Source organism: Bicyclus anynana, chromosome 23 (genome assembly GCF_947172395.1).
Source record: "Bicyclus anynana chromosome 23, ilBicAnyn1.1, whole genome shotgun sequence".
Lineage (NCBI taxonomy): Eukaryota > Metazoa > Arthropoda > Insecta > Lepidoptera > Nymphalidae > Bicyclus > Bicyclus anynana.
Window position 1 is genome coordinate 2,299,131 of NC_069105.1, and position 25,072 is coordinate 2,324,202.

At 39.8% G+C, this 25,072-nt stretch overlaps 5 protein-coding genes across 9 annotated transcripts in view; 2 read left to right on the forward strand and 3 right to left on the reverse strand.

Annotated features, from left to right (window-relative positions):
* Positions 1-25,072, reverse strand: part of LOC128199405 (uncharacterized) — a 58,082-nt gene that overhangs the window by 32,392 nt on the left and 618 nt on the right. The window lies entirely within an intron of this gene.
* Positions 1,236-3,606, forward strand: LOC128199409 (uncharacterized). Its single transcript, XM_052888732.1, has 2 exons — positions 1,236-1,755; positions 2,820-3,606. Exons 1-2 carry the CDS (start codon positions 1,581-1,583, stop codon positions 3,461-3,463), a joined length of 819 nt encoding a protein of 272 aa, XP_052744692.1. The 5' UTR covers positions 1,236-1,580; the 3' UTR covers positions 3,464-3,606.
* Positions 1,761-5,207, reverse strand: LOC128199403 (uncharacterized). The gene is made up of 2 exons (XM_052888724.1): positions 3,632-5,207; positions 1,761-2,780 (listed from the first exon to the last, which is right to left on the reverse strand). Exons 1-2 carry the CDS (start codon positions 3,904-3,906, stop codon positions 1,895-1,897), a joined length of 1,161 nt encoding a protein of 386 aa, XP_052744684.1. The 5' UTR covers positions 3,907-5,207; the 3' UTR covers positions 1,761-1,894.
* LOC128199411 (uncharacterized) lies at positions 5,265-7,739 on the forward strand. Its single transcript, XM_052888735.1, has 3 exons — positions 5,265-5,685; positions 6,751-6,822; positions 6,951-7,739. The coding sequence occupies exons 1-3, from the start codon at positions 5,511-5,513 to the stop codon at positions 7,049-7,051; spliced, it is 348 nt and encodes a 115-aa protein (XP_052744695.1). The 5' UTR covers positions 5,265-5,510; the 3' UTR covers positions 7,052-7,739.
* On the reverse strand, positions 5,682-19,781 carry LOC128199398 (uncharacterized). Of its 5 annotated transcripts, XM_052888715.1 has the most exons (5): positions 18,732-19,781; positions 14,102-14,756; positions 8,998-9,711; positions 7,685-7,801; positions 5,682-6,623 (listed from the first exon to the last, which is right to left on the reverse strand). In XM_052888715.1, the coding sequence occupies exons 3-5, from the start codon at positions 9,468-9,470 to the stop codon at positions 5,720-5,722; spliced, it is 1,494 nt and encodes a 497-aa protein (XP_052744675.1). In that variant the 5' UTR covers positions 9,471-9,711; positions 14,102-14,756; positions 18,732-19,781; the 3' UTR covers positions 5,682-5,719. The 5 variants fall into 5 exon arrangements, with proteins under 5 accessions (XP_052744675.1, XP_052744674.1, XP_052744678.1 ...); XM_052888714.1 differs by lacking the exons at positions 14,102-14,756; positions 18,732-19,781 and having other exon boundaries at positions 8,998-12,435; XM_052888718.1 differs by lacking the exons at positions 14,102-14,756; positions 18,732-19,781 and having other exon boundaries at positions 7,685-7,941; positions 8,998-12,429.

Sequence of the window (25,072 nt, forward strand, 5' to 3'; positions counted from 1 at the left end):
AAGTTAGAAGGCATAGTAGATATAGTAATATCTACTATGCCTTCTAACTCTACCATTTCTTCCAACTCTACTAACTCCACCACTTCTACCAACCCTACTAACTCTACCATTTCTACTAAACCTACTATATGTTCCAAATCAAAAAAGGTACAATTACGTCAAAAATACAAAGCAAAATCAAAATCGAATCGCAAACCACTAAATACTATTCCCATTAAATCAACTTCTAACATCCAATCCTATTCTATTTTAAAGATATCTCGTTTGTAGTGTAGAAGATGAAATATTATGAGGGTAAGCATAAACCATATATTAATAAACCAAGATCGACCGCCATTGTGGTTTACTTGCCAATTACAACGTTAAGTACCGCAACTGACTTCTATGTACACATATATTTTAATTACAATTTATTGCTTTTAGATTTGCTAATTCAATCATTTTGGAAACGCTTTAGGGTTGAGTACTTACACACCCTCCAAACACGCGAGAAATGGAATACTACGTCTCTTTCGGTTAAGGAAGGGACTGTGGTCCTTATTAACGTAGATAACGCTCCGCCCTTGCCATGGCCATTGGGCATTTAACACGCATATTCCCTGGCAAGGATGGAATTACTAGAGTCGCTGAAGTAAAGACTAAAGCTGGACTCTTCATTCGGCATATGGTGAAGCTTTGTCCTTTGCCTGCGCATTAGGCTAGTCTTAAGTTATTTTAAGTAAGTGTCTTATTATATTTTTTTCATCTTTTTAAAGGCATCTTTACCCTTCATTTGTGTCCCTCAAATGAAGTTTGATCCAGAGCCCCTCCAAGGCACGCTACACCAGCCACTGGTTTTGGTATCAAATTCCAAATCATGTCATCACCATCATCTATCCAGTTTCTCAGGTTAAGAATTATATATAGTAATTAGTCTGACAAGTAAAGGCAAGCAATGCACGGCCAATACAACAGCAGCTATTGCATTACATATTCTTCGTCAAATCCTTTGCAGGGCTGGAAATCCTCAGACGTTGACCGTGTCCTGATGTTTGGTGGCAAATATTATAAAATTTTCCTTTAAAATCTAGATATACATCCGGATTATCTAGCCACTGATGAGTTGTTACCTTGAATAACAATTGCTGACAAAAGTTTTATTATTAAATTAGATATTGGAATAGACACTGCCGTAGGTTTAGTTAATACTCGAAGTATTAACTAAACCTACGGCAGTGTCTACCATACTTAGGCTGTGTCCCCAGTAAGCAAACTGTCAGCGGCCAACTGAGTTAGCGGCGTATCGGTTTAGTACGCCCTTCCATATATTTCAAATGGCGTGTTCACAGTTTGCTAGTTTTGCGCTCACTGTACGCAGTTTGCAGCGTTACGCGCGCCGACTATCTTAGTGAGCGGCCGACTCCCACCAAAACCGGTTCCAGTCGGCGGCGGCGATTGGTTGTTCGCCGGGCGTAGTGACTCAGTTTGCCGCAAACTGATTATTCGGATAGTTGGAAAAAAGCTATCATCGTGTTAGGACGTGTTTTTTTGCATCGCACCTAACTAATCTCAACGCACACACACATCACTGAAAATCCAAGATGTCCTTTGATACGGAAAGGTTCATTAGTGAAATACAGAATAGACCATGCATATGGAACATGTCGAGTGAAGAATACAGCAACAGAGTATTAAAGCAGAGCAATTGGAATGAAGTCGCTGAAATTATATACGATGATTGGCAAAACTTAGAAGAAAACACTAAACAAAAAAGAAGTAAGTTCCATTCTAATGAATTTATTATTTATTCAACAATATACTTGTATCACTCACTACATAAAACAAAGTATCATAATTTACATAGTATTTACGGCTTTACACACTCCGTTACACTATTTCTTCCTGTAGCTACAACTTACAAATATTTCTCTTGCCAGGATAGCTTTCCTTCGTTAAGAAAATAGTTTTTAAAGTTTTCTCTTGTTGTTTTTCCAGAATTTGATACAGTAATAATTTGGCTCCTTGAACTTGTAAGAGTTGTTGAGGTACGTCGCGAAATATGTGCATATTGTGCTTGTTCTCTTGCTATGACAAAATTATGTAAAATACAAACGGCTTTTACGATAGCGATGGTTGTATTCACATTAGTAGCGATCGGTGTATGCAGAACTCTCCATTTGCTTGTTAGGATGCCGAATGCACATTCCACGCATCTCCTAGCTCGACTATGACGATAATTGTAAATTCGCTCTTCCTTATTTAAACTTTTATTAGGAAAAGGCCTCAAGATATGCTTTTGTAATCCAAATGCCTCATCTCCAAGAAACACGAAAGGTTGGGGCAATCCATTTGAATTAGGCAATTTAGTTGAGTTAGGAATCTTCAGAGACCCACACGCCAATTTTTTGCCAAAACCACTTTCTTTAAATATATTACTGTCAGCATTTCGTCCGCAAGCACCTACATCAATAGCTATAAAAGAACAGTTTGCATCTGCTACGGCTAACAGAACAATTGAGAAGAACTTCTTATAATTAAAATAGTTAGACCCACTTTTTGGTGGTTTTCTAATACGGATATGCTTGCCATCGATAGATCCTATACAATTAGGATAGTTGGTTTTTTTATAATATCGTTTTGCTATTTCTAGCCACAATTCTTCAGAAGGTTCCGGCATTTCCTGTGGCTGTAAAATATCCCATATAATGCATGCAGTTTCACTTATTATTTTCGATACCGTCGATTTTCCAACAAGAAACTCTTGTGCAATTTTTCTGTAACTTAGTCCACTTGACAAGAATCTGGAAAGAATATTGAACTACCGATTATTTCTGTTTCAGTAAAAGACCTACAAAAAAAATGGAAGGGTTTGCGCGACTATCACACCAGAGAAAAAAATAAGGATTCCTCAGTCAAAAGCGGAAGTGGCGCAACAAAAAAACGCAAGACACCATACTTGGACATGTTACAGTTTTTAAATGTTTCTAGAGCTAGCAACCAGACATCTGGCAATATTAGCGCCGAGACGTCTAGCGACAGTAGCGCTATTTTAGATGAAAATGATCACTGTGTTTCAAGAAGACCAAAAAAGATGACTGTGTTTCAAGAAGCCCTAATTAACTCGATGGAAAAAAAAAGAGAAAACGATCCAGATATGAACTTTCTACTAAATATTTTACCGGAAATGAAGACAATGTCCCCAACACAGAATTTTGAATTTCGGTTCGAAGTGATGAAAATTATTAAAAATATAAAATATAGTGTACATAATAATTATGACGGTGGTATGATGCTAACTGGATGGACGAATGCCTACCAGTACCCACATCAGTATGGCTATGCGAGTGGAAGCAGCAGTACACCAAATGTGCAAAACTACCCTCGAAACAGTCCATCACATAGCTCTACAGGTTCTTCAGCGGAAATAGAAGACATAGAAGCAATATTGCGAGGCGATTCAAACCACACTGAAGATGAGGAATGACAGGTTACCAACTTAATGTTACCATATATGTTCTTAATTCAATTTAAATAATACAGTAACTTTGAAAAGTGATTGTTAAATTAAAAACTATAAATGCGAAAGTGACTTTGTATTACAATAAAAATAACATATTTTTTTTAAATCCTAAAGCGTTAATTATTTACTTACCTCAAAGTTATAGTAAGCCGTTCTTCGGGACATAATGTATCTCTTGTGATATTATTTTTAGCTATGTACTGGGTTATAGATTTAAGCAATTCATCAAATGTATGAGAAGTCATATTGAAATAGTCGTAAAATTTTTCTGGATGTTTCCTTAGTTCTGGATAAAGAGTGTGAAATTGTCCAATGCTCAACCTTTTCTTGTATAATGGGTGAACCCAGTGCTTCCTTTTATCCTCTTTCAGCGCTTCTAAGATACCAATTACTTCAAAAATATCCATCGTGACCAACACAACCACTCCCTTCGTACAACAAAAGTAAAGTGATAATTAAGTCGGTCGGCTAAATAAGCGGCTAACTCTCTCAAGTTTGCTTGCGACGCACGAAAATTGATTTGAGTCTGCAGCTAACTCAAATTTCAGTTCGCTGCAAATTTGCGGCTCACTCAGTCGGCCGCTGACAGTTTGCTTACTGGGGACACAGCCTTAGTGGATATTTCATAAGTAACTAAGCTGGACTTGGAAATATGTTTCAGAGGCCAGGAGTTTTATCTCGAATTGTTATCTCGAAAATTGAGTACCTGAGGCAGTAATTGAACAAAATAGTAGATGTTATTTATTTGACTCACTCTCCAGAGGCCCAAAAGCCGCATTGCTCATAGGCTGGTCGAGCAATGGTTACGATTTTCCCCACACTAGATACATTATCTAAACAATTGCATTTTGTTTTAGGAGTTACGTCAAGAAGAGAGATTCAATTTTCTCTCACCACCGTTGTAAGATTCTTAACATCAAAACACCTCGACCACGAGTCCATAAAAAAAATAGTTTGACATTTAGTCTATGAAACTTAATTCACTTTCGCGACACCTACACAAGTTCAATAACCTATATCAGATTAAACCGCAAATTATCCTTTTTTCACTTGAAACTCCATATCCGCTGATCGCCTAAACCTATCTTACAAACTTACAATATACAAACCGCAAAGGAAGAAGTATATCTACCATCTTGCGAAGAAGCCGGCCGGCGCACGAAAAAACGTGTTAAGAAGCATGTGATAATATTTATCTTTAACTGAAGGTGAAGATCCAGCGATCCGCCAAACCGTAAGTTTTCCTACAACCGTAAAGTCACAGTTGGTGTGACAAATAACGAAAAGCTGGAGAATGAGTTACACAGTAATTTCACCTTCTGTTAATTTAAGAAGACTCAAAGAAAGTCAACTTAATAACCGGTCAAATGTACATTGTAGTAATCATCGTAACAAAACAATGAATCGTCGATTGCTTTTGTGACTATGGCCGGGTTCCCACTACGCCGGACCGGCAGATCTGCCGCGCCGGTAAATCTGCCGGAAGAGCTAGTGGCTGTACAATTTATATGAAGCTATTCACATTATCCCGGGTCCGGCATTTTTGCCGAGCCCGGCATTTCTACCGAACGTTTTGTCACTACGAATTGCCGGTAGAACGACCGGGCCCGGAGTAATGTGAACAAGTTTGTGCCGGTATCTGTCCCCCGCTCGCCCCGCTCGATATACGAGATTCGTGGCTTAAGACAGTAAAGAAACAAAAAGATGAGTCTAAGGCCTCTTTTCCATTACACGGTTTCTCGCCGTGAAAATCTACGGTTAATTCGCCGCGTGTAGGCACGGTCGTCAGTGTGGTATGTGGTATGGATATGAGCTTGTCGACATGCACGGTGGCGCCAAGGCACGGCGCCGCGGCCGCGTGCGCCGTGACTGCCCCTCGGCGCGCCGCGTCTACGCACGGCGTGATTTTCACCAGTGCTGTATGGCAGTCTATCGGGGTGTGTCGACGGTGCCGGACGTACGCACGGATTCGTGACCGCTTATATACGCTGTTTCGCGATTTTATTATAAAATGAACATAAATCAAGAATTATTAATTACGTTGATTCAAGAAAGGCCTGTAATATGGGATAAGACCATCGACGATTATAAAAATAAGCGGCTTAAATATGATTCCTGGAAAGAAATATTTATTCATTTCCAGCCCACATTTGAAGATTTAAGTGGTGATGAGAAAAACAAGTTTGGTAAGTTACAGATATTTAATTATTAACTTTTTACTTATGCATAGTTGTTTTGATAGGAGAGGCGACCTTCGTTAGATACAAAATATTGTGCAAATCTGTTGCGAACTTCATTAGCCGCCAAACTTCCGCGAACTGCATTCGTGATAGGTAACTGGATTAGTTCCGATTCTGAATCAAGGGTGGACTCATTTTCACTCGCATTGTGAAACTGAAAGTTTTCCTGCTTATGTATAAAATTTTGCAAAACACAACATGTTTTCACAATATCAACTGCCAAATCGATGGACACATTCATTGGCCGGTGAAAAATTCGCCATTTATTGGATAAAATGCCAAACGCACATTCAACAAATCTTCGCGCTCTGGTGAGTCTGTAGTTAAATGTACGTTTTAATTGATCAAGCTGATGACCACCAAATGGACGAAGCAAGTGATAATGCAAAGCAAAGGCTTCGTCCGCAATGAACACATATGGCAAATCGTAGTCAATTCCAGGCAAACGTGTTGCATCGGGTAGATTTAATCCGTTGTTTGTTAAATTTTTCCAAAATGGGGTCTCTTTAAACACACTGGAATCACACTCCTTTCCGTAGGCGCCAACGTCAACAAATATAAAGTTGTAATCGCTATCTACTACTGCCATCAAAACTATAGAAAAAAAATGTTTGTAATTTAAAAACATCGAGCCACTATCAATTGGCTTAATAAGTCTGATGTGTTTTCCATCGACCGCTCCTAAGCACAGCGGGAAGTTGGAAGATTCTTGAAATTTGCTTGCAATGTGTAGCCAGTCTTCTTTAGATGGCATTTTCATATATTCTTTATACAGTTCTAACCAAATGTAGTGGCATACTTCACGTACGATGCAACTTATGGTTTTTAATCCAATTCTATAGCTGTAGTATAGGTCAGTAAAGGTATCTCCTGTTGCTAGATACCTGAAATATAAAACAAAACGGTTCAGGTTCAAATACTAAAACCCCATTTTAGGTCGGGGTCGATTCAGTTTAGGTCGGGGGTTTTTATAAATTTTGAATTTAATAATTATTATTTATTTATTTTCAGGGCAAATGGTGATGAAGAAGTGGACCAATATGAAAGATAGCTGGATAAAATATGACAAAAAAATTAAAGAATGTAAGTCTGGTTCTTCAGCAAAAAAAAATAAGAAAATATATGTTCTATGATGAAATGATGTTCCTAAAAAAAAATGTTGAGCATCGCAAGACCGATTCTAACATGACTGAACATGTTCATGATTCTAGCCTCAGTAATGAAAATTTTGATAGTGCAGTCCCGAATCAATCAAGCTCGGGATACACTGAACGGAGTGAGACGCAAAGGGCTAAAAAAAAAGAAAAAATGAACTAAGTGAAGTTGACATTAGGTTTATGAAGTTTATGGATTCAGCAGAACGAGATGAGAAAAAGAAAAGCCGTAGTATGAACTTTTTTATGGGAATCGCTGATACAGTTGACAAGTTCAGTGATGAAAATATGATAGACTTTCAGTTTCAAGTAATTTCAATAATTAAAAATATTCAACAAAGACAGTGTACTCAGTATATACCTACATCAAGAAACCAATGGGATCAAGGCCATCAAGGATATTTAAGTGGTACAGCATCCTCAAATGCGCAATCGTCAACATATGGATATTCTACAGCTGCTAGATCGGGCTATGGAATAAGTCGTCCACAGACGTCTTCTCATGATTTTGGACACGGTTCTGGTTTAGAGCCAATCCACTACCGACCCGAATCACAATTATCTGTACATAGTGTAAATGCGGAAAGTATCTCGGCAGATTCTCAAGTTTCTATTGAAGACGAATTCGATTTTAGTACCGCACTTGAGTAGCATTTTCAGCGTAGTGTATTTTTTGATTTACTTGTTCTTAAATTAGTAATTATTAAAATTCAATTACATGTAATAATTTTGTTTGTGTGCAATAAACAATTTTAAACTAAAATATGTCATTTAATTTTGTACCTACTTACCTCAGAGTTACAGCCAATCTTTCTGCGGGCGATATACTCTCTCGCATAAAAGTATCTTGATGTTTTAGTTCCTGGGATAATTTTTGGAGCAAGTTGTCGAATGTAGTTTTCTGCATTCTAAAATAATTGTAAAACTTGTCTTCATCTTCTCTCAATTGATTCTTGACAAGTGTATGAAACGCGCCATATTCCTCCCTTTTTTCTAAAATCGGATGTATCCAAACCTTACTTCCCTTTTTTTTTCTATTTTCTTTTTCCTATATATGTAATAAGCAACTATAATCTTTTTTTTCGTAAGAAAATTCATGACGCAGCACGTCCTACACAGCCCGAGTAAAAAGCGCTACTAGCCAGTACTTACCAATGTCTCGCGCGGTGATTTTGCCGTATCATGTACAAGCTAGCACGTTTTTTCAACCGTACGGCTTACACACCGTACGTTTGAACAACCGTGTAATGGAAAAGAGGCCTAAATCTGGATCTTCGACCAAAAAGACACGAAATTATTTATATCACGAGCAATTAATGTTTTTGAAAAAAGTCTCCGAACCTCGACCACCACATGAGTAGTAGGCATGGAATCAGATTTTCGTTCACCTTTAATTAAAGATAAAAAAAAAATTGATAATAAAGAGGTAAATGACAGGATGGTAAAGTTTTTGGACTCCAGAATAAACCCAGAAAAGGAAAACCATCATCTATCTTTCTTCAAAGGCATTATACCAATCTTGAACACTTTAACTATCGAAGAGACTTTAGAATTTCAAGCTAGCGTCATGACAATGTTGCAAAAAATTAAAAGTAGGAATTATGAGAGACCAAATTACGGACATTGGCGTGATTCATATAATCAGATAACCGGACCAGATCAGTATTCTGGATACTACACACATAATAGCGTCAATCAACAGCCAATACCTACGCAAGATCAACACTACCCTGGATACTCTACGCAATATAATAGTAGCAATCAACAGGCAACAACATCTATACCATCAACTTCATCTCAGACATCGAATCCGATTCCAGCTTCGCCATCAGCATCTAGTAATCGTTCCATACATTCCCAAGACTCAGATTACTTAGATTTTGAAGGGATTTAAGTTTGAGTACAAATAAATACTTAAATAATTGTTTGCATTTTTAATTCATAATGATTATCAAATACATACACCCTCCCACACACACACATTATATATATTCACATTCATGAAACAAACATACATAGCAAACATTCATTCATTCATACAGTCTTAAGTAGGTACCTACGTCAAAACTATTATTACGCAATCTAGTGCATAAAATAATCTTACCTTAGACATATGGCTAATCTTTGTTCTGGGCAAATACATTCTCTGAAACTTGTATCTCGTACTCTTATGTCTAGTCGTCCCAGTAAATCGTCAAAAGTGGTTGCTATCATTCGAAAATAATTGAAGAACTTTGATTCGTCTCTTCTAAGTTCACCCATTAATGTTTCAAATGTTCCAAGTGAAAATCTTTCCCGTAAAATAGGGTGTACCCAATGTTTTCTTTTATTTTGCCTTCTATTAAGATACCACCACAACACAACAATTTCGTCGTCCATTGTGCGCGCAGGTCCAAATTCAACTGAGGACTGTCTGAATTTCTTCCGGGATCCGATGTAATGTGAACACTCTGTCCGGTGTCCGGTTTTCGGCAGATCTGCCGGTCCGGCGTAGTGGGAACCCGGCCTATGAATGCCACAACGGCGACTTATCGCAAACTGAACTTTGTGCCGCTGGCAGTCACACGCGTTATACATTAGTCATGTGGCAGCCAGCGGTACAAAGCATTCGTCTTAGATTAAAGCGTAAATTTTTCTTCTCAGTCGTTCTTGAATATTTTATCTCGCTTCTCCATTAAAATTGCCATTAAAAAATGTTTAGTCCCAAGTATTCGATCATAGAAAATTAAAAAGTAAAAAATTTTGACAGTCCAGCGTTAGCTAGATTTTGAGTGTGACGTCTCAGTTGAATGTGGTAGTGATATATTTTTGTGAATTTCTGTGAAAAATAGTAAATAGTTACTTCTGATTATTGTTATTTTTATCACTTGTGATAAAAATTAACGTTTTTGTTTTTGTTTGTTCTTTGTTCATGCAGTATTCATTAATTTAACCCTAGAAAGCTAAACTTACGGTAATTTACATACATATATACATATAGTACATTTTGTTTTTTTTTAAGTTTCCTCCCCTTCATGGCTGAGAATCAAGAAGGGGAAACTTTAGTACAAGGACTTTTGGACATGGAAGATTAAGCATGTGTTGGTTGCGGAAGTGGAGTATTGCTAGAAAATGTTATTTTTTGCCAAGTTTTCGTGGCAAGTGGCACTCGACTGCCAAGGAAGGTTATGTTTTTAATTTTTACTCTTGCAGCACCAAATTATTATTCTAGTTCAAAAAAATGGCCGTCCTTCCCGTTACTCGATAACAAAGTAAAGAAACATTATACAGGAAGAAAATTTTTTTAGTGCGGATATTTTTATATTTTGTACATAAACAAAATTTAATGATCACGTATTTTTTCTTTTTTTTTTTAACTCAAAAATAACAAAATTATCGTTAGCTAAAGTTATTTACTTTTGAACAGAATTTTAGGGTCACCCTATTGTGCGTTTATTTTATTTTCGTTTGATACCTAAAGGACGTCACCAGATCACTTTTAAGCTGAATATATCTTGTTTAGTAATAATATGTACATTATTTTGTTATTTTAGAGACATAAATTAAAAAAAAAAAATTACATAAAATGTATCGAACTGTTTGTAGATTTATATTCTATTAATGATACAGAACCACGAAAAAAAATATCCGCACTAAAGACCGAATCACCCTGTATATACCGTTATAACAAGTAACATAATTTTTTTTCTTGATCTTGATTTTAATTGAATTGTTTGAGCTTCTCGAGTTAGCAAATTTTATTCAATCTCTCGCGTCGGCTAGTGTAGGTGCGTTAATGCCGGGTTTACTAAATTTTTATTTTATTTAATTGTTTTCAGATGCACCGCGAAGAAAGCCGGCGGGAGGTCGTGCCTGCGATGCGCGACATCGGTCGACTCGCCGCGCTCCCGCCCAAAAATGCGGAGTACCAATGCAAAAATGCCTGCCTCAGGAGCTACGGCTGAAAGGCTGGATGAGGAGGGACCAACCCTGGGCACAACATGCCCAGGTGTTTGATCGATGCCCATTTTTGGTCCATGCAAAGGGCAAAATCTACAATAAAACAATGTGGAAAGAAGCTCGCGACATTCACACGAACACCCGCTGAATAATGTCGCGACCTTCTGGGAGGACAATTTGTTGCCACAGGTGCATTCGGGTACCAACCATGAGTGGATATATAACATGATGGACCTGAGATTATTTCCCACAGAATAATTCTTTATTCCATGGGAATCGAATTCGAAGAATATAGCCAAATTGACCCCTGACTAGCGCCAACAACTGGGAGAGAAAGGGAAACGGCAAGGATGATTCCCGAATTTGGATCCCTTGCCCTTTGGCACCCAATACCCCGGCTGTGTCTCCTCCAAAAGGCCTGCGCTCATGGGACGAGCGCCCTCATGGTAGGTGCAGTGTTTTATCTTATACTTGCCTATACATGTATGCAGGACACTATACAATGTTTGTGGCGTCAAAAATATGTATCTACAATAAAACAGCATACAATGATTTATTACTAAAATAAAACTTGGGTGCATTCATCCAAAATAAATATCTATTAATAAAAAAGAAATCGACAATCTTTATTTTATAATAAACCGCTGAACGGATTGGATGTATGGAGGCGGAAACTCTGTTCCCTCCTGTTAGTCGCTCTTATTCAGAGATCACAAAAGATTCCCATCCTACCTACTGTACAAGAACTCCTCAGAGAGCTCAACCTTCTATCGTCAAACAACATTCCGTTCCCTGCGTCCCCGAGTCCCCTTAGCAAAAGGGTATGATAAAAGAGCTCACCAAGATAGAGCTCCCAAATGGTTGCGCTCTGAATGGTGATCAAGTAAATACTCCCTCCCTCCCAGGGCAGAATTCTAAAAATTCTGTCCGAATTTCTAGTTAATATCTAATAACGCCGTATCAATGGAACTGTAAAAACTGTACGCGCGCAGACCAGCGAGGGGGCGGTTGACAGGAGCTGCACAGGGCGGGGAGTCATAGTGCACCGGCGCCGGTTGAGGCGATCGGCGCATTCATTCATTCAATATACTAACGACTACCGTACTAGAATGCTTCAAAACAACGTCAATTTACAATCTAGATTGTACTTTTTGTAATAAATATGTAAATGATTGAGAGAAGAAGGAAAGAAAAATGATTAACTCAAAAAATCCTTAACTCCCAAGGGGGTGCTCGACACCAGAGCGAATCGAAACAGTATTTTGCCCTTCGGGTGGCAAGTGGGGCTCCGCTGTCTGTGACCGTTTATTTCCCTAGCTACTCGTGGGACTTGATGGATAATTTAAACCTACAAGTTTCTCTTGCCATATCTGGTGGCACCAATACTAAGTCGCAAAGGTGAAAGTGAGAGGTGTTATAGACTCTCCAGCTCACTCACTTTCGGGAGTTGGCGGAGGCGACATCGCCTTTGTATTGCCTTCGCAAAACACCCCTTGTGAGCGGGACCAATCCACACAAGGCTGGCCCTAGCTAGAAGAGTGGTGCTGCGCGTAAGCGTATTTGGCGGCTTGTAAACGATGGAGGGGTCGATATCAAAGACCCCCTTTCCCTATACCACTCGCCCTGGACAGAATCGACTGTGGAGAAGCCAAAACCCTCCAATGAAAGCCGCAAACGTGGCATATCTGAGGAAGAATCTCCTAAAGCGTATCCACCTAAGACCCAAAAAATGTCCACACCTGGTGGCGGCACTAAACCGGCCTCCAGCTTTTCTGAGAGCTGCCCTGTGTGACTGGGATAAGATAGCAAGGAACGCAGTATCCTATTGCTAAAGTTTATGTTAACTTAATTTTAAAAGCTATAAAAATTATTCAGGCTACTTTAGGCAGAGGGTGTGTTGCTCAAAAAGAATACTTCCACGGAGCACAAACAACTGAAACTAAAAATAAAACAAAATTTAATCGACAAGTCTGATAAAAGTGAGGAGACTTTTTCATTGTGGAGTGATCATTACAAACTGGTTCATCACAATTGGAAGACTAATAAATCTGAAGACTTACTGATAATCCCTTGAGAGAATAGGAAATATTCCAAAATACAGTTTTCAAGTTTTACTGGTGACCCTCTGAAAATAGAACAATGCAAAAGGACGTATATAAGGACGCACAAGACGCGTCGACATCGCGCTCGTCCACCACTAGTGATGGCCAGCAAAATGTATCGATAAATCCGACCGAGATCGAGATTTTTAAGGTACGAGTACGGGTGCCGCCATTTTGGCCAGAAGAACCCGAGATTTGGTTTGCGCAGGTGGAAGGCCAGTTTGCCATTTCTGGGATAACGAACGATGCAACCAAACTTAATTATGTAATAGGCAATTAGCCATAGGACATCTAGATAACCAGCACTCAAAAGAAATGAAGGATATCATTTGCAATCCACAGGTACGACAAACTGAAAAGTGAATTGATCAGAAGGTTGAGCGCGTCGAACGAAAAAAAATAAAACAACTGTTAATGCACGAAGAACTCGGTGGAAGGAAGCCGTCGCAATTCCTGCGACACCTTAAAGGCCTTGCGGGCTTCATCAGACTTTCATTTCAACGTCATAAATGTATCGCATACATAACCGTCGACGCGAACAAATACAATTATATATCTTTCTTCAAAGGCATTATACCAATCTTGAACACTTTAACTATCGAAGAGACTTTAGAATTTCAAGCTAGCATCATGACAATGTTGCAAAAAATTAAAAGTAGGAATTATGAGAGACCAAATTACGGACATTGGCGTGATTCATATAATCAGATAACCGGACCAGATCAGTATTCTGGATACTACACACATAATAGCGTCAATCAACAGCCAATACCTACGCAAGATCAACACTACCCTGGATACTCTACGCAATATAATAGTAGCAATCAACAGGCAACAACATCTATACCATCAACTTCATCTCAGACATCGAATCCGATTCCAGCTTCGCCATCAGCATCTAGTAATCGTTCCATACATTCCCAAGACTCAGATTACTTAGATTTTGAAGGGATTTAAGTTTGAGTACAAATAAATACTTAAATAATTGTTTGCATTTTTAATTCATAATGATTATCAAATACATACACCCTCCCACACACACACATTATATATATTCACATTCATGAAACAAACATACATAGCAAACATTCATTCATTCATACAGTCTTAAGTAGGTACCTACGTCAAAACTATTATTACGCAATCTAGTGCATAAAATAATCTTACCTTAGACATATGGCTAATCTTTGTTCTGGGCAAATACATTCTCTGAAACTTGTATCTCGTACTCTTATGTCTAGTCGTCCCAGTAAATCGTCAAAAGTGGTTGCTGTCATTCGAAAATAATTGAAGAACTTTGATTCGTCTCTTCTAAGTTCACCCATTAATGTTTCAAATGTTCCAAGTGAAAATCTTTCCCGTAAAATAGGGTGTACCCAATGTTTTCTTTTATTTTGCCTTCTATTAAGATACCACCACAACACAACAATTTCGTCGTCCATTGTGCGCGCAGGTCCAAATTCAACTGAGGACTGTCTGAATTTCTTCCGGGATCCGATGTAATGTGAACACTCTGTCCGGTGTCCGGTTTTCGGCAGATCTGCCGGTCCGGCGTAGTGGGAACCCGGCCATAGTCATGTGGCAGCCAGCGGTACAAAGCATTCCTCTTAGATTAAAGCGTAAATTTTTCTTCTCAGTCGTTCTAATGGTAAACTTGAATATTTTATCTCGCTTCTCCATTAAAATTGCCATTAAAAATGTTTAGTCCCAAGTATTCGATCATAGAAAATTAAAAAGTAAAAAATTTTGACAGTCCAGCGTTAGCTAGATTTTGAGTGTGACGTCTCAGTTGAATGTGGTAGTGATATATTTTTGTGAATTTCTGTGAAATAGTAAATAGTTACTTCTCTGATTATTGTTATTTTTATCACTTGTGATAAAAATTAACGTATTGCATTTGTTCATGCAGTATTCATTAATTTAACCCTAGAAAGCTAAACTTACGGTAATTTACATACATATATACATATAGTACATTTTGTCTTTTTTTAAGTTTCCTCCCCTTCATGGCTGAGAATCAAGAGGGGGAAACTTTAGTACAAGGACTTTTGGACATGGAAGATTAAGCATGTGTTGGTTGCGGAAGTGGAGTATTGCTAGAAAATGTTTTTTTTGCCAAGTTTTCGTGGCAAGTGGCACTCGACTGCCAAGGAAGGTTATGTTTTTAATTTTTACTCTTGCAGCACCAAATTATTATTCTAGTTCAAAAAAATGGCCGTCCTTCCCGTTACTCGATAACAAAGTAAAGAAACATTATATATACCGTTATAACAAGTAACATAATTTTTTTTCTCGATCTTGATTTTAATTGAATTGTTTGAGCTTCTCGAGTTAGCAAATTTTATTCAATCTCTCGCGTCGGCTAGTGTAGGTGCGTTAATGCCGGGTTTTACTAAATTTTTATTTTATTTAATTGTTTTCAGATGCACCGCGAAGAAAGCCGGCGGGAGGTCGTGCCCGCGATGCGCGACATTGGTCGACTCGCTGCGCTCCCGCCCGAAAATGCGGAGTACCAATGCAAAAATGCCTGCCTCAGGAGCTTCGGCTGAAAGGCTGGATGAGGAGGGACCAACCCTGGGCACAACATGCCCAGGTGTTTGATCGATGCCCATTTTTGGTCCATGCAAAGGGCAAAATCTACAATAAAACAATGTGGAAAGAAGTTCGCGGCATTCACACGAACACCCGCTGAATAATGTCGCGACCTTCTGGGAGGACAATTTGTTGCCACAGGTGCATTCGGGTACCAACCATGAGTGGATATATAACATGATGGACCTGAGATTATTTCCCACAGAATAATTCTTTATTCCATGGGAATCGAATTCGAAGAATATAGCCAAATTGACCCCTGACTAGCGCCAACAACTGGGAGAGAAAGGGAAAGGGCAAGGATGATTCCCGAATTTGGATCCCTTGCCCTTTGGCACCCAATACCCCGGCTGTGTCTCCTCCAAAAGGCCTGCGCTCATGGGACGAGCGCCCTCATGGTAGGTGCAGTGTTTTATCTTATACTTGCCTATACATGTATGCAGGACACTATACAATGTTTGTGGCGTCAAAAATATGTATCTACAATAAAACAGCATACAATGATTTATTACTAAAATAAAACTTGGGTGCATTCATCCAAAATAAATATCTATTAATAAAAAAGAAATCGACAATCTTTATCTTATATTAAACCGCTGAACGGATTGGATGTATGGAGGCGGAAACTCTGTTCCCTCCTGTTAGTCGCTCTTATTCAGAGATCACAAAAGATTCCCATCCTACCTACTGTACAAGAACTCCTCAGAGAGCTCAACCTTCTATCGTCAAACAACATTCCGTTCCCTGCGTCCCCGAGTCCCCTTAGCAAAAGGGTATGATAAAAGAGCTCACCAAGATAGAGCTCCCAAATGGTTGCGCTCTGAATGGTGATCAAGTAAATACTCCCTCCCTCCCAGGGCAGAATTCTAAAAATTCTGTCCGAATTTCTAGTTAATATCTAATAACGCCGTATCAATGGAACTGTAAAAACTGTACGCGCGCAGACCAGCGAGGGGGCGGTTGACAGGAGCTGCACAGGGCGGGGAGTCATAGTGCACCGGCGCCGGTTGAGGCGATCGGCGCATTCATTCATTCAATATACTAACGACTACCGTACTGCTTCAAAACAACGTCAATTTACAATCTAGATTGTACTTTTTGTAATAAATATGTAAATGATTGAGAGAAGAAGGAAAGAAAAATGATTAACTCAAAAAATCCTTAACTCCCAAGGGGGTGCTCGACACCAGAGCGAATCGAAACAGTATTTTGCCCTTCGGGTGGCAAGTGGGGCTCTGCTGTCTGTGACCGTTTATTTCCCTAGCTACTCGTGGGACTTGATGGATAATTTAAACCTACAAGTTTCTCTTGCCACATCTAGTGGCACCAATACTAAGTCGCAAAGGTGAAAGTGAGAGGTGTTATAGACTCTCCAGCTCACTCACTTTCGGGAGTCGGCGGAGGCGAAATCGCCTTTGTATTGCCTTCGCAAAACACCCCTTGTGAGCGGGACCAATCCACACAAGGCTGGCCCTAGCTAGAAGAGTGGTTCTGCGCGTAAGCGCATTTGGCGGCTTGTAAACGATGGAGGGGTCGATATCAAAGACACCCTCTCCCTATACCACACGCCCTGGGCAGAATCGACTGTGGAGAAGCCAAAACCCTCCAATGAAAGCCGCAAACGTGGCATATCTGAGGAGGAATCGCCTAAAGCGAATCCACCTAAGACCCAAAAAATGTCCACACCTGATGGCGGCACTAAACCGGCATTCAGCTTTTCTGAGAGCTGCCCTGTGTGACTGGGATAAGATAGCAAGGCACGCAGTAAGTATCCTATTGCTGAAGTTTATTTTAACTTAATTTTAAAAGCTATAAAAATTATTCAGGCTACTCTGGGCAAGGCTAAGAATACTTCCACGGAGCACAAACAACTGAAACTAAAAATAAAACAAAATTTAATCGACAAGTCTGATAAAAGTGAGGAGACTTTTTCATTGTGGAGTGATCATTACAAACTGGTTCATCACAATTGGAAGACTAATAAATCTGAAGACTTACTGATAATCCCTTGAGAGAATAGGAAATATTCCAAAATACAGTTTTCAAGTTTTACTGGTGACCCTCTGAAAATAGAACAATGCAAAAGGACGTATATAAGGACGCACAAGACGCGTCGACATCGCGCTCGTCCACCACTAGTGATGGCCAGCAAAATGTATCGATAAATCCGACCGAGATCGAGATTTTTAAGGTACGAGTACGGGTGCCGTCATTTTGGCCAGAAGAACCCGAGATTTGGTTTGCGCAGGTGGAAGGCCAGTTTGCCATTTCTGGGATAACGAACGATGCAACCAAACTTAATTATGTAATAGGTAATTAGCCATAGGACATCTAGATAACCAGCACTCAAAAGAAATGAAGGATATCATTTGCAATCCACAGGTACGACAAACTGAAAAGTGAATTGATCAGAAGGTTGAGCGCGTCGAACGAAAAAAAATAAAACAACTGTTAATGCACGAAGAACTCGGTGGAAGGAAGCCGTCGCAATTCCTGCGACACCTTAAAGGCCTTGCGGGCTTCATCAGACTTTCATTTCAACGTCATAAATGTATCGCATACATAACCGTCGACGCGAACAAATACAATTATATATCTTTCTTCAAAGGCATTATACCAATCTTGAACACTTTAACTATCGAAGAGACTTTAGAATTTCAAGCTAGCGTCATGACAATGTTGCAAAAAATTAAAAGTAGGAATTATGAGAGACCAAATTACGGACATTGGCGTGATTCATATAATCAGATAACCGGACCAGATCAGTATTCTGGATACTACACACATAATAGCGTCAATCAACAGCCAATACCTACGCAAGATCAACACTACCCTGGATACTCTACGCAATATAATAGTAGCAATCAACAGGCAACAACATCTATACCATCAACTTCATCTCAGACATCGAATCCGATTCCAGCTTCGCCATCAGCATCTAGTAATCGTTCCATACATTCCCAAGACTCAGATTACTTAGATTTTGAAGGGATTTAAGTTTGAGTACAATTAAATACTTAAATAATTGTTTGCATTTTTAATTCATAATGATTATCAAATACATACACCCTCCCACACACACATTATATATATTGACATTCATGAAACAAACATACATAGCAAACATTCATTCATTCATACAGTCTTAAGTAGGTACCTACGTCAAAACTATTATTACGCAATCTAGTGCATAAAATAATCTTACCTTAGACATATGGCTAATCTTTGTTCTGTGGCAAATACATTCTCTGAAACTTGTATCTCGTACTCTTATGTCTAGTCGTCCCAGTAAATCGTCAAAAGTGGTTGCTGTCATTCGAAAATAATTGAAGAACTTTGATTCGTCTCTTCTAAGTTCACCCATTAATGTTTCAAATGTTCCAAGTGAAAATCTTTCCCGTAAAATAGGGTGTACCCAATGTTTTCTTTTATTTTGCCTTCTATTAAGATACCACCACAACACAACAATTTCGTCGTCCATTGTGCGCGCAGGTCCAAATTCAACTGAGGACTGTCTGAATTTCTTCCGGGATCCGATGTAATGTGAACACTCTGTCCGGTGTCCGGTTTTCGGCAGATCTGCCGGTCCGGCGTAGTGGGAACCCGGCCATAGTCATGTGGCAGCCAGCGGTACAAAGCATTCCTCTTAGATTAAAGCGTAAATTTTTCTTCTCAGTCGTTCTAATGGTAAACTTGAATATTTTATCTCGCTTCTCCATTAAAATTGCCATTAAAAATGTTTAGTCCCAAGTATTCGATCATAGAAAATTAAAAAGTAAAAAATTTTGACAGTCCAGCGTTAGCTAGATTTTGAGTGTGACGTCTCAGTTGAATGTGGTAGTGATATATTTTTGTGAATTTCTGTGAAATAGTAAATAGTTACTTCTCTGATTATTGTTATTTTTATCACTTGTGATAAAAATTAACGTATTGCATTTGTTCATGCAGTATTCATTAATTTAACCCTAGAAAGCTAAACTTACGGTAATTTACATACATATATACATATAGTACATTTTGTCTTTTTTTAAGTTTCCTCCCCTTCATGGCTGAGAATCAAGAGGGGGAAACTTTAGTACAAGGACTTTTGGACATGGAAGATTAAGCATGTGTTGGTTGCGGAAGTGGAGTATTGCTAGAAAATGTTTTTTTTGCCAAGTTTTCGTGGCAAGTGGCACTCGACTGCCAAGGAAGGTTATGTTTTTAATTTTTACTCTTGCAGCACCAAATTATTATTCTAGTTCAAAAAAATGGCCGTCCTTCCCGTTACTCGATAACAAAGTAAAGAAACATTATACAGGAAGAAATTTTTTCAAGTACGGATATTTTTATATTTTGTACATAAACAAAATTTAATGAACACGTATTTTTTCTTTTTTTTTTTAACTCAACAATAACAAAGTTATCGTTAGCTAAAGTTTAAACATTTAAACAGAATTTGAGGGTCACCCTATCGCTGTACTAAGTAATAGCACAGTAATAGGCAACTACAAAATCAGCTGGTAGGTACTAGGTTAGCGAGCGCCCGCGCCGAGGGCCGTTGACCTTTCTACGTTTATTTTTGTACCTATTATTTTTTATAATAATTAAAGGTCGTCACTTTTGAGTTGAGTATCGATTTTCCCTTCATACTTTATTGGGCTTAGGACCATCAATAATGCGTAGTAATAATAAAAATTATAAACTTTCGATTGGAATAATGAAATACAAATGATGATTATTATTACGCAAACTTTTGCATTAAAGGATGATTCGACTTAAATGCGCAAGCGACGGCAGATTGTCTGTCACTGGTCGCCCATCGGCAATTCGGCAGGCGTCCTCAGGGATTTTTCGATCCCCTCACCACTGCCACCCCCGTCAGCCGAAGCCGAAGCGATATGACTACTGCCGGTATTTCTTTGTCGGCGTCTTACAAAGTGCCGCCAGCAGTTGCGCAGTTTGTTTGGGAATGTGTCCATTATTTTGTTATTTCTGAGACATAAATTGAAAAAAAAAATTACATAAAATGTATCGAACTGTTTGTAGATTTATGTTCTATTAATGATACAGAACCACGAAAAAAAATGTCCGCACTAAAGTCCGAATCACCCTGTATATACCGTTATAACAAATAACATAATTTTTTTTCTTGATCTTGATTTTAATTGAATTGTTTGAGCTTCTCGAGTTAGCAAATTTTATTCAATCTCTCGCGTCGGCTAGTGTAGGTGCGTTAATGCCGGGTTTTACTAAATTTTTATTTTATTTAATTGTTTTCAGATGCACCGCGAAGAAAGCCGGCGGGAGGTCGTGCCTGCGATGCGCGACATCGGTCGACTCGCCGCGCTCCCGCCCAAAAATGCGGAGTACCAATGCAAAAATGCCTGCCTCAGGAGCTTCGGCTGAAAGGCTGGATGAGGAGGGACCAACCCTGGGCACAACATGCCCAGGTGTTTGATCGATGCCCATTTTTGGTCCATGCAAAGGGCAAAATCTACAATAAAACAATGTGGAAAGAAGCTCGCGGCATTCACACGAACACCCGCTGAATAATGTCGCGACCTTCTGGGAGGACAATTTGTTGCCAGAGGTGCATTCGGGTACCAACCATGAGTGGATATATAACATGATGGACCTGAGATTATTTCCCACAGAATAATTCTTTATTCCATGGGAATCGAATTCGAAGAATATAGCCAAATTGACCCCTGACTAGCGCCAACAACTGGGCGAGAAAGGGAAAGGGCAAGGATGATTCCCGAATTTGGATCCCTTGCCCTTTGGCACCCAATACCCCGGCTGTGTCTCCTCCAAAAGGCCTGCGCTCATGGGACGAGCGCCCTCATGGTAGGTGCAGTGTTTTATCTTATACTTGCCTATACATGTATGCAGGACACTATACAATGTTTGTGGCGTCAAAAATATGTATCTACAATAAAACAGCATACAATGATTTATTACTAAAATAAAACTTGGGTGCATTCATCCAAAATAAATATCTATTAATAAAAAAGAAATCGACAATCTTTATTTTATAATAAACCGCTGAACGGATTGGATGTATGGAGGTGGAAACTCTGTTCCCTCCTGTTAGTCGCTCTTATTCAGAGATCACAAAAGATTCCCATCCTACCTACTGTACAAGAACTCCTCAGAGAGCTCAACCTTCTATCGTCAAACAACATTCCGTTCCCTGCGTCCCCGAGTCCCCTTAGCAAAAGGGTATGATAAAAGAGCTCACCAAGATAGAGCTCCCAAATGGTTGCGCTCTGAATGGTGATCAAGTAAATACTCCCTCCCTCCCAGGGCAGAATTCTAAAAATTCTGTCCGAATTTCTAGTTAATATCTAATAACGCCGTATCAATGGAACTGTAAAAACTGTACGCGCGCAGACCAGCGAGGGGGCGGTTGACAGGAGCTGCACAGGGCGGGGAGTCATAGTGCACCGGCGCCGGTTGAGGCGATCGGCGCATTCATTCATTCAATATACTAACGACTACCGTACTGCTTCAAAACAAAGTCAATTTACAATCTAGATTGTACTTTTTGTAATAAATATGTAAATGATTGAGAGAAGAAGGAAAGAAAAATGATTAACTCAAAAAATCCTTAACTCCCAAGGGGGTGCTCGACACCAGAGCGAATCGAAACAGTATTTTGCCCTTCGGGTGGCAAGTGGGGCTCTGCTGTCTGTGACCGTTTATTTCCCTAGCTACTCGTGGGACTTGATGGATAATTTAAACCTACAAGTTTCTCTTGCCACATCTGGTGGCACCAATACTAAGTCGCAAAGGTGAAAGTGAGAGGTGTTATAGACTCTCCAGCTCACTCACTTTCGGGAGTTGGCGGAGGCAAAATCGCCTTTGTATTGCCTTCGCAAAACACCCCTTGTGAGCGGGACCAATCCACACAAGGCTGGCCCTAGCTAGAAGAGTGGTTCTGCGCGTAAGCGCATTTGGCGGCTTGTAAACGATGGAGGGGTCGATATCAAAGACACCCTCTCCCTATACCACACGCCCTGGGCAGAATCGACAGTGGAGAAGCCAAAACCCTCCAATGAAAGCCGCAAACGTGGCATATCTGAGGAGGAATCGCCTAAAGCGAATCCACCTAAGACCCAAAAAATGTCCACACCTGATGGCGGCACTAAACCGGCATTCAGCTTTTCTGAGAGCTGCCCTGTGTGACTGGGATAAGATAGCAAGGCACGCAGTAAGTATCCTATTGCTGAAGTTTATTTTAACTTAATTTTAAAAGCTATAAAAATTATTCAGGCTACTCTGGGCAAGGCTAAGAATACTTCCACGGAGCACAAACAACTGAAACTAAAAATAAAACAAAATTTAATCGACAAGTCTGATAAAAGTGAGGAGACTTTTTCATTGTGGAGTGATCATTACAAAATGGTTCATCACAATTGGAAGACTAATAAATCTGAAGACTTACTGATAATCCCTTGAGAGAATAGGAAATATTCCAAAATACAGTTTTCAAGTTTTACTGGTGACCCTCTGAAAATAGAACAATGCAAAAGGACGTATATAAGGACGCACAAGACGCGTCGACATCGCGCTCGTCCACCACTAGTGATGGCCAGCAAAATGTATCGATAAATCCGACCGAGATCGAGATTTTTAAGGTACGACTACGGGTGCCGCCATTTTGGCCAGAAGAACCCGAGATTTGGTTTGCGCAGGTGGAAGGCCAGTTTGCCATTTCTGGGATAACGAACGATGCAACCAAACTTAATTATGTAATAGGTAATTAGCCATAGGACATCTAGATAACCAGCACTCAAAAGAAATGAAGGATATCATTTGCAATCCACAGGTACGACAAACTGAAGAGTGAATTGATCAGAAGGTTGAGCGCGTCGAACGAAAAAAAATAAAACAACTGTTAATGCACGAAGAACTCGGTGGAAGGAAGCCGTCGCAATTCCTGCGACACCTTAAAGGCCTTGCAGGTTTCATCAGACTTTCATTTCAACGTCATAAATACATCGCATACATAACCGTCGACGCGAACAAATACAATTATGTTATCGCGAACTTAGACATTAAATATATAACCGAAATAAAGGGACATTTTTTGAAACCCACCCGCCGTTTGCTGAAAAATAGGAAAAAGTGAAGGCGGAGTTAAATGCTCGTTTATCTGTCAGTCAAGAGCAAAAGGTTCGTCAACTCCTAACTCACGAAGACATCGGAGATCGTAAGCCGTCTCAATTTTTGAGACATCTACAAAATCTCTCCGGCCCCAATCTTCCGACGCCTTTGTCCACTCACTGTGGTCGAGTCGCCTACCGACTACCATTCAGGTGATCCTCGCTTCGCAACAAAGGAGCACGTTAGAGGAACTAGCAAAGCTAGCGGACACCGTAAGTGACGTCATCGAAACACAGCCGGTGCACGAGTTGGCCGCACCTACCCCAAACAATGAGGTATGCGAACACAAGCGAGCTATCGACGAGTTGATGCGTCAAGTGGCTGCCATGTCGTTACCTCCGCACGCGCATCTATCGCGTGCCCTTTCTCGGCCGAACGAGCGACACGGCTGGCGTCACCGTTCCCAAAGCGCCGCCTGCAACCCTGCAGCTGATACACTGTGTTGGTACCAAAAAAGTTTCGAAAAAAAAGCTACTAAGTGCCGCGAACCGTGTTATTTCTCGCGTAATAGTGTTACGGGAAACGGGCAGTCAATAAATGCGACTGACAATGGCTGTCCCGTTTCACGCGTTATTGTTACTGATAAAAACACTAAGGCTCAATTTTTAATAGACACTGGTGCTCTTTTATGTGTTTATCCGCTAGAATAAGGTATAATAAATAATAGGTCGTTAGTTAAGAAATGTGATTATAAACTGTTTGCTGCTAATGGTACCGAAATAAATACGTACGGTACGATTAGTTTAATGCTTAATTAAAGGTTGCTTCGAGATTTTCACTGGCGTTTCGTGATAGCCGACGACGTAAGCAAACCTATTATAGGAGTCGATTTTTTATAATTTACTAATAGATGTAAGAAACGGCTGTTTAGTTGATAAGCATACGTCTTTGATTGTAAATGCACGGCCCGTCAACCACCCTGTTTGCGAAATTAAAACGGTATCCCGAGGTCACGCGACCCTCTGGCGAGCCTACAATACGAGAGGTGAAACATATTCACTCATATACACTTAACTATATTCGTACTACGCCCGGTCCTCCCGTATACACCTGACCAAGCAGTTTAGCACCGGACCGCTTGCTTCGCGCTAAACGCGAGTTCGAAGTCATGGTTAGAGCCGGAATCGCACGTAGATCTGATAGTCTGTGGGCTGCTCCGCTGCCTCTCGTACCGAAAAAAGACGGTACGGACAATAGTAGCAATTTACGAAGCTGTCATATACTTTCGCTTCATGATTGTCACATCACAAACCAACTGTCGCCGCTTTTCGCAAGGCATCGGAAAACTGTTTGCCACGTCAATTCCGGTACTTAGATTTCGTTTCTCAATTTACGACTGACGTAAGACACATCCGGAGACGACAATATCATAGCTGATGCACTGTCGAGAATAGA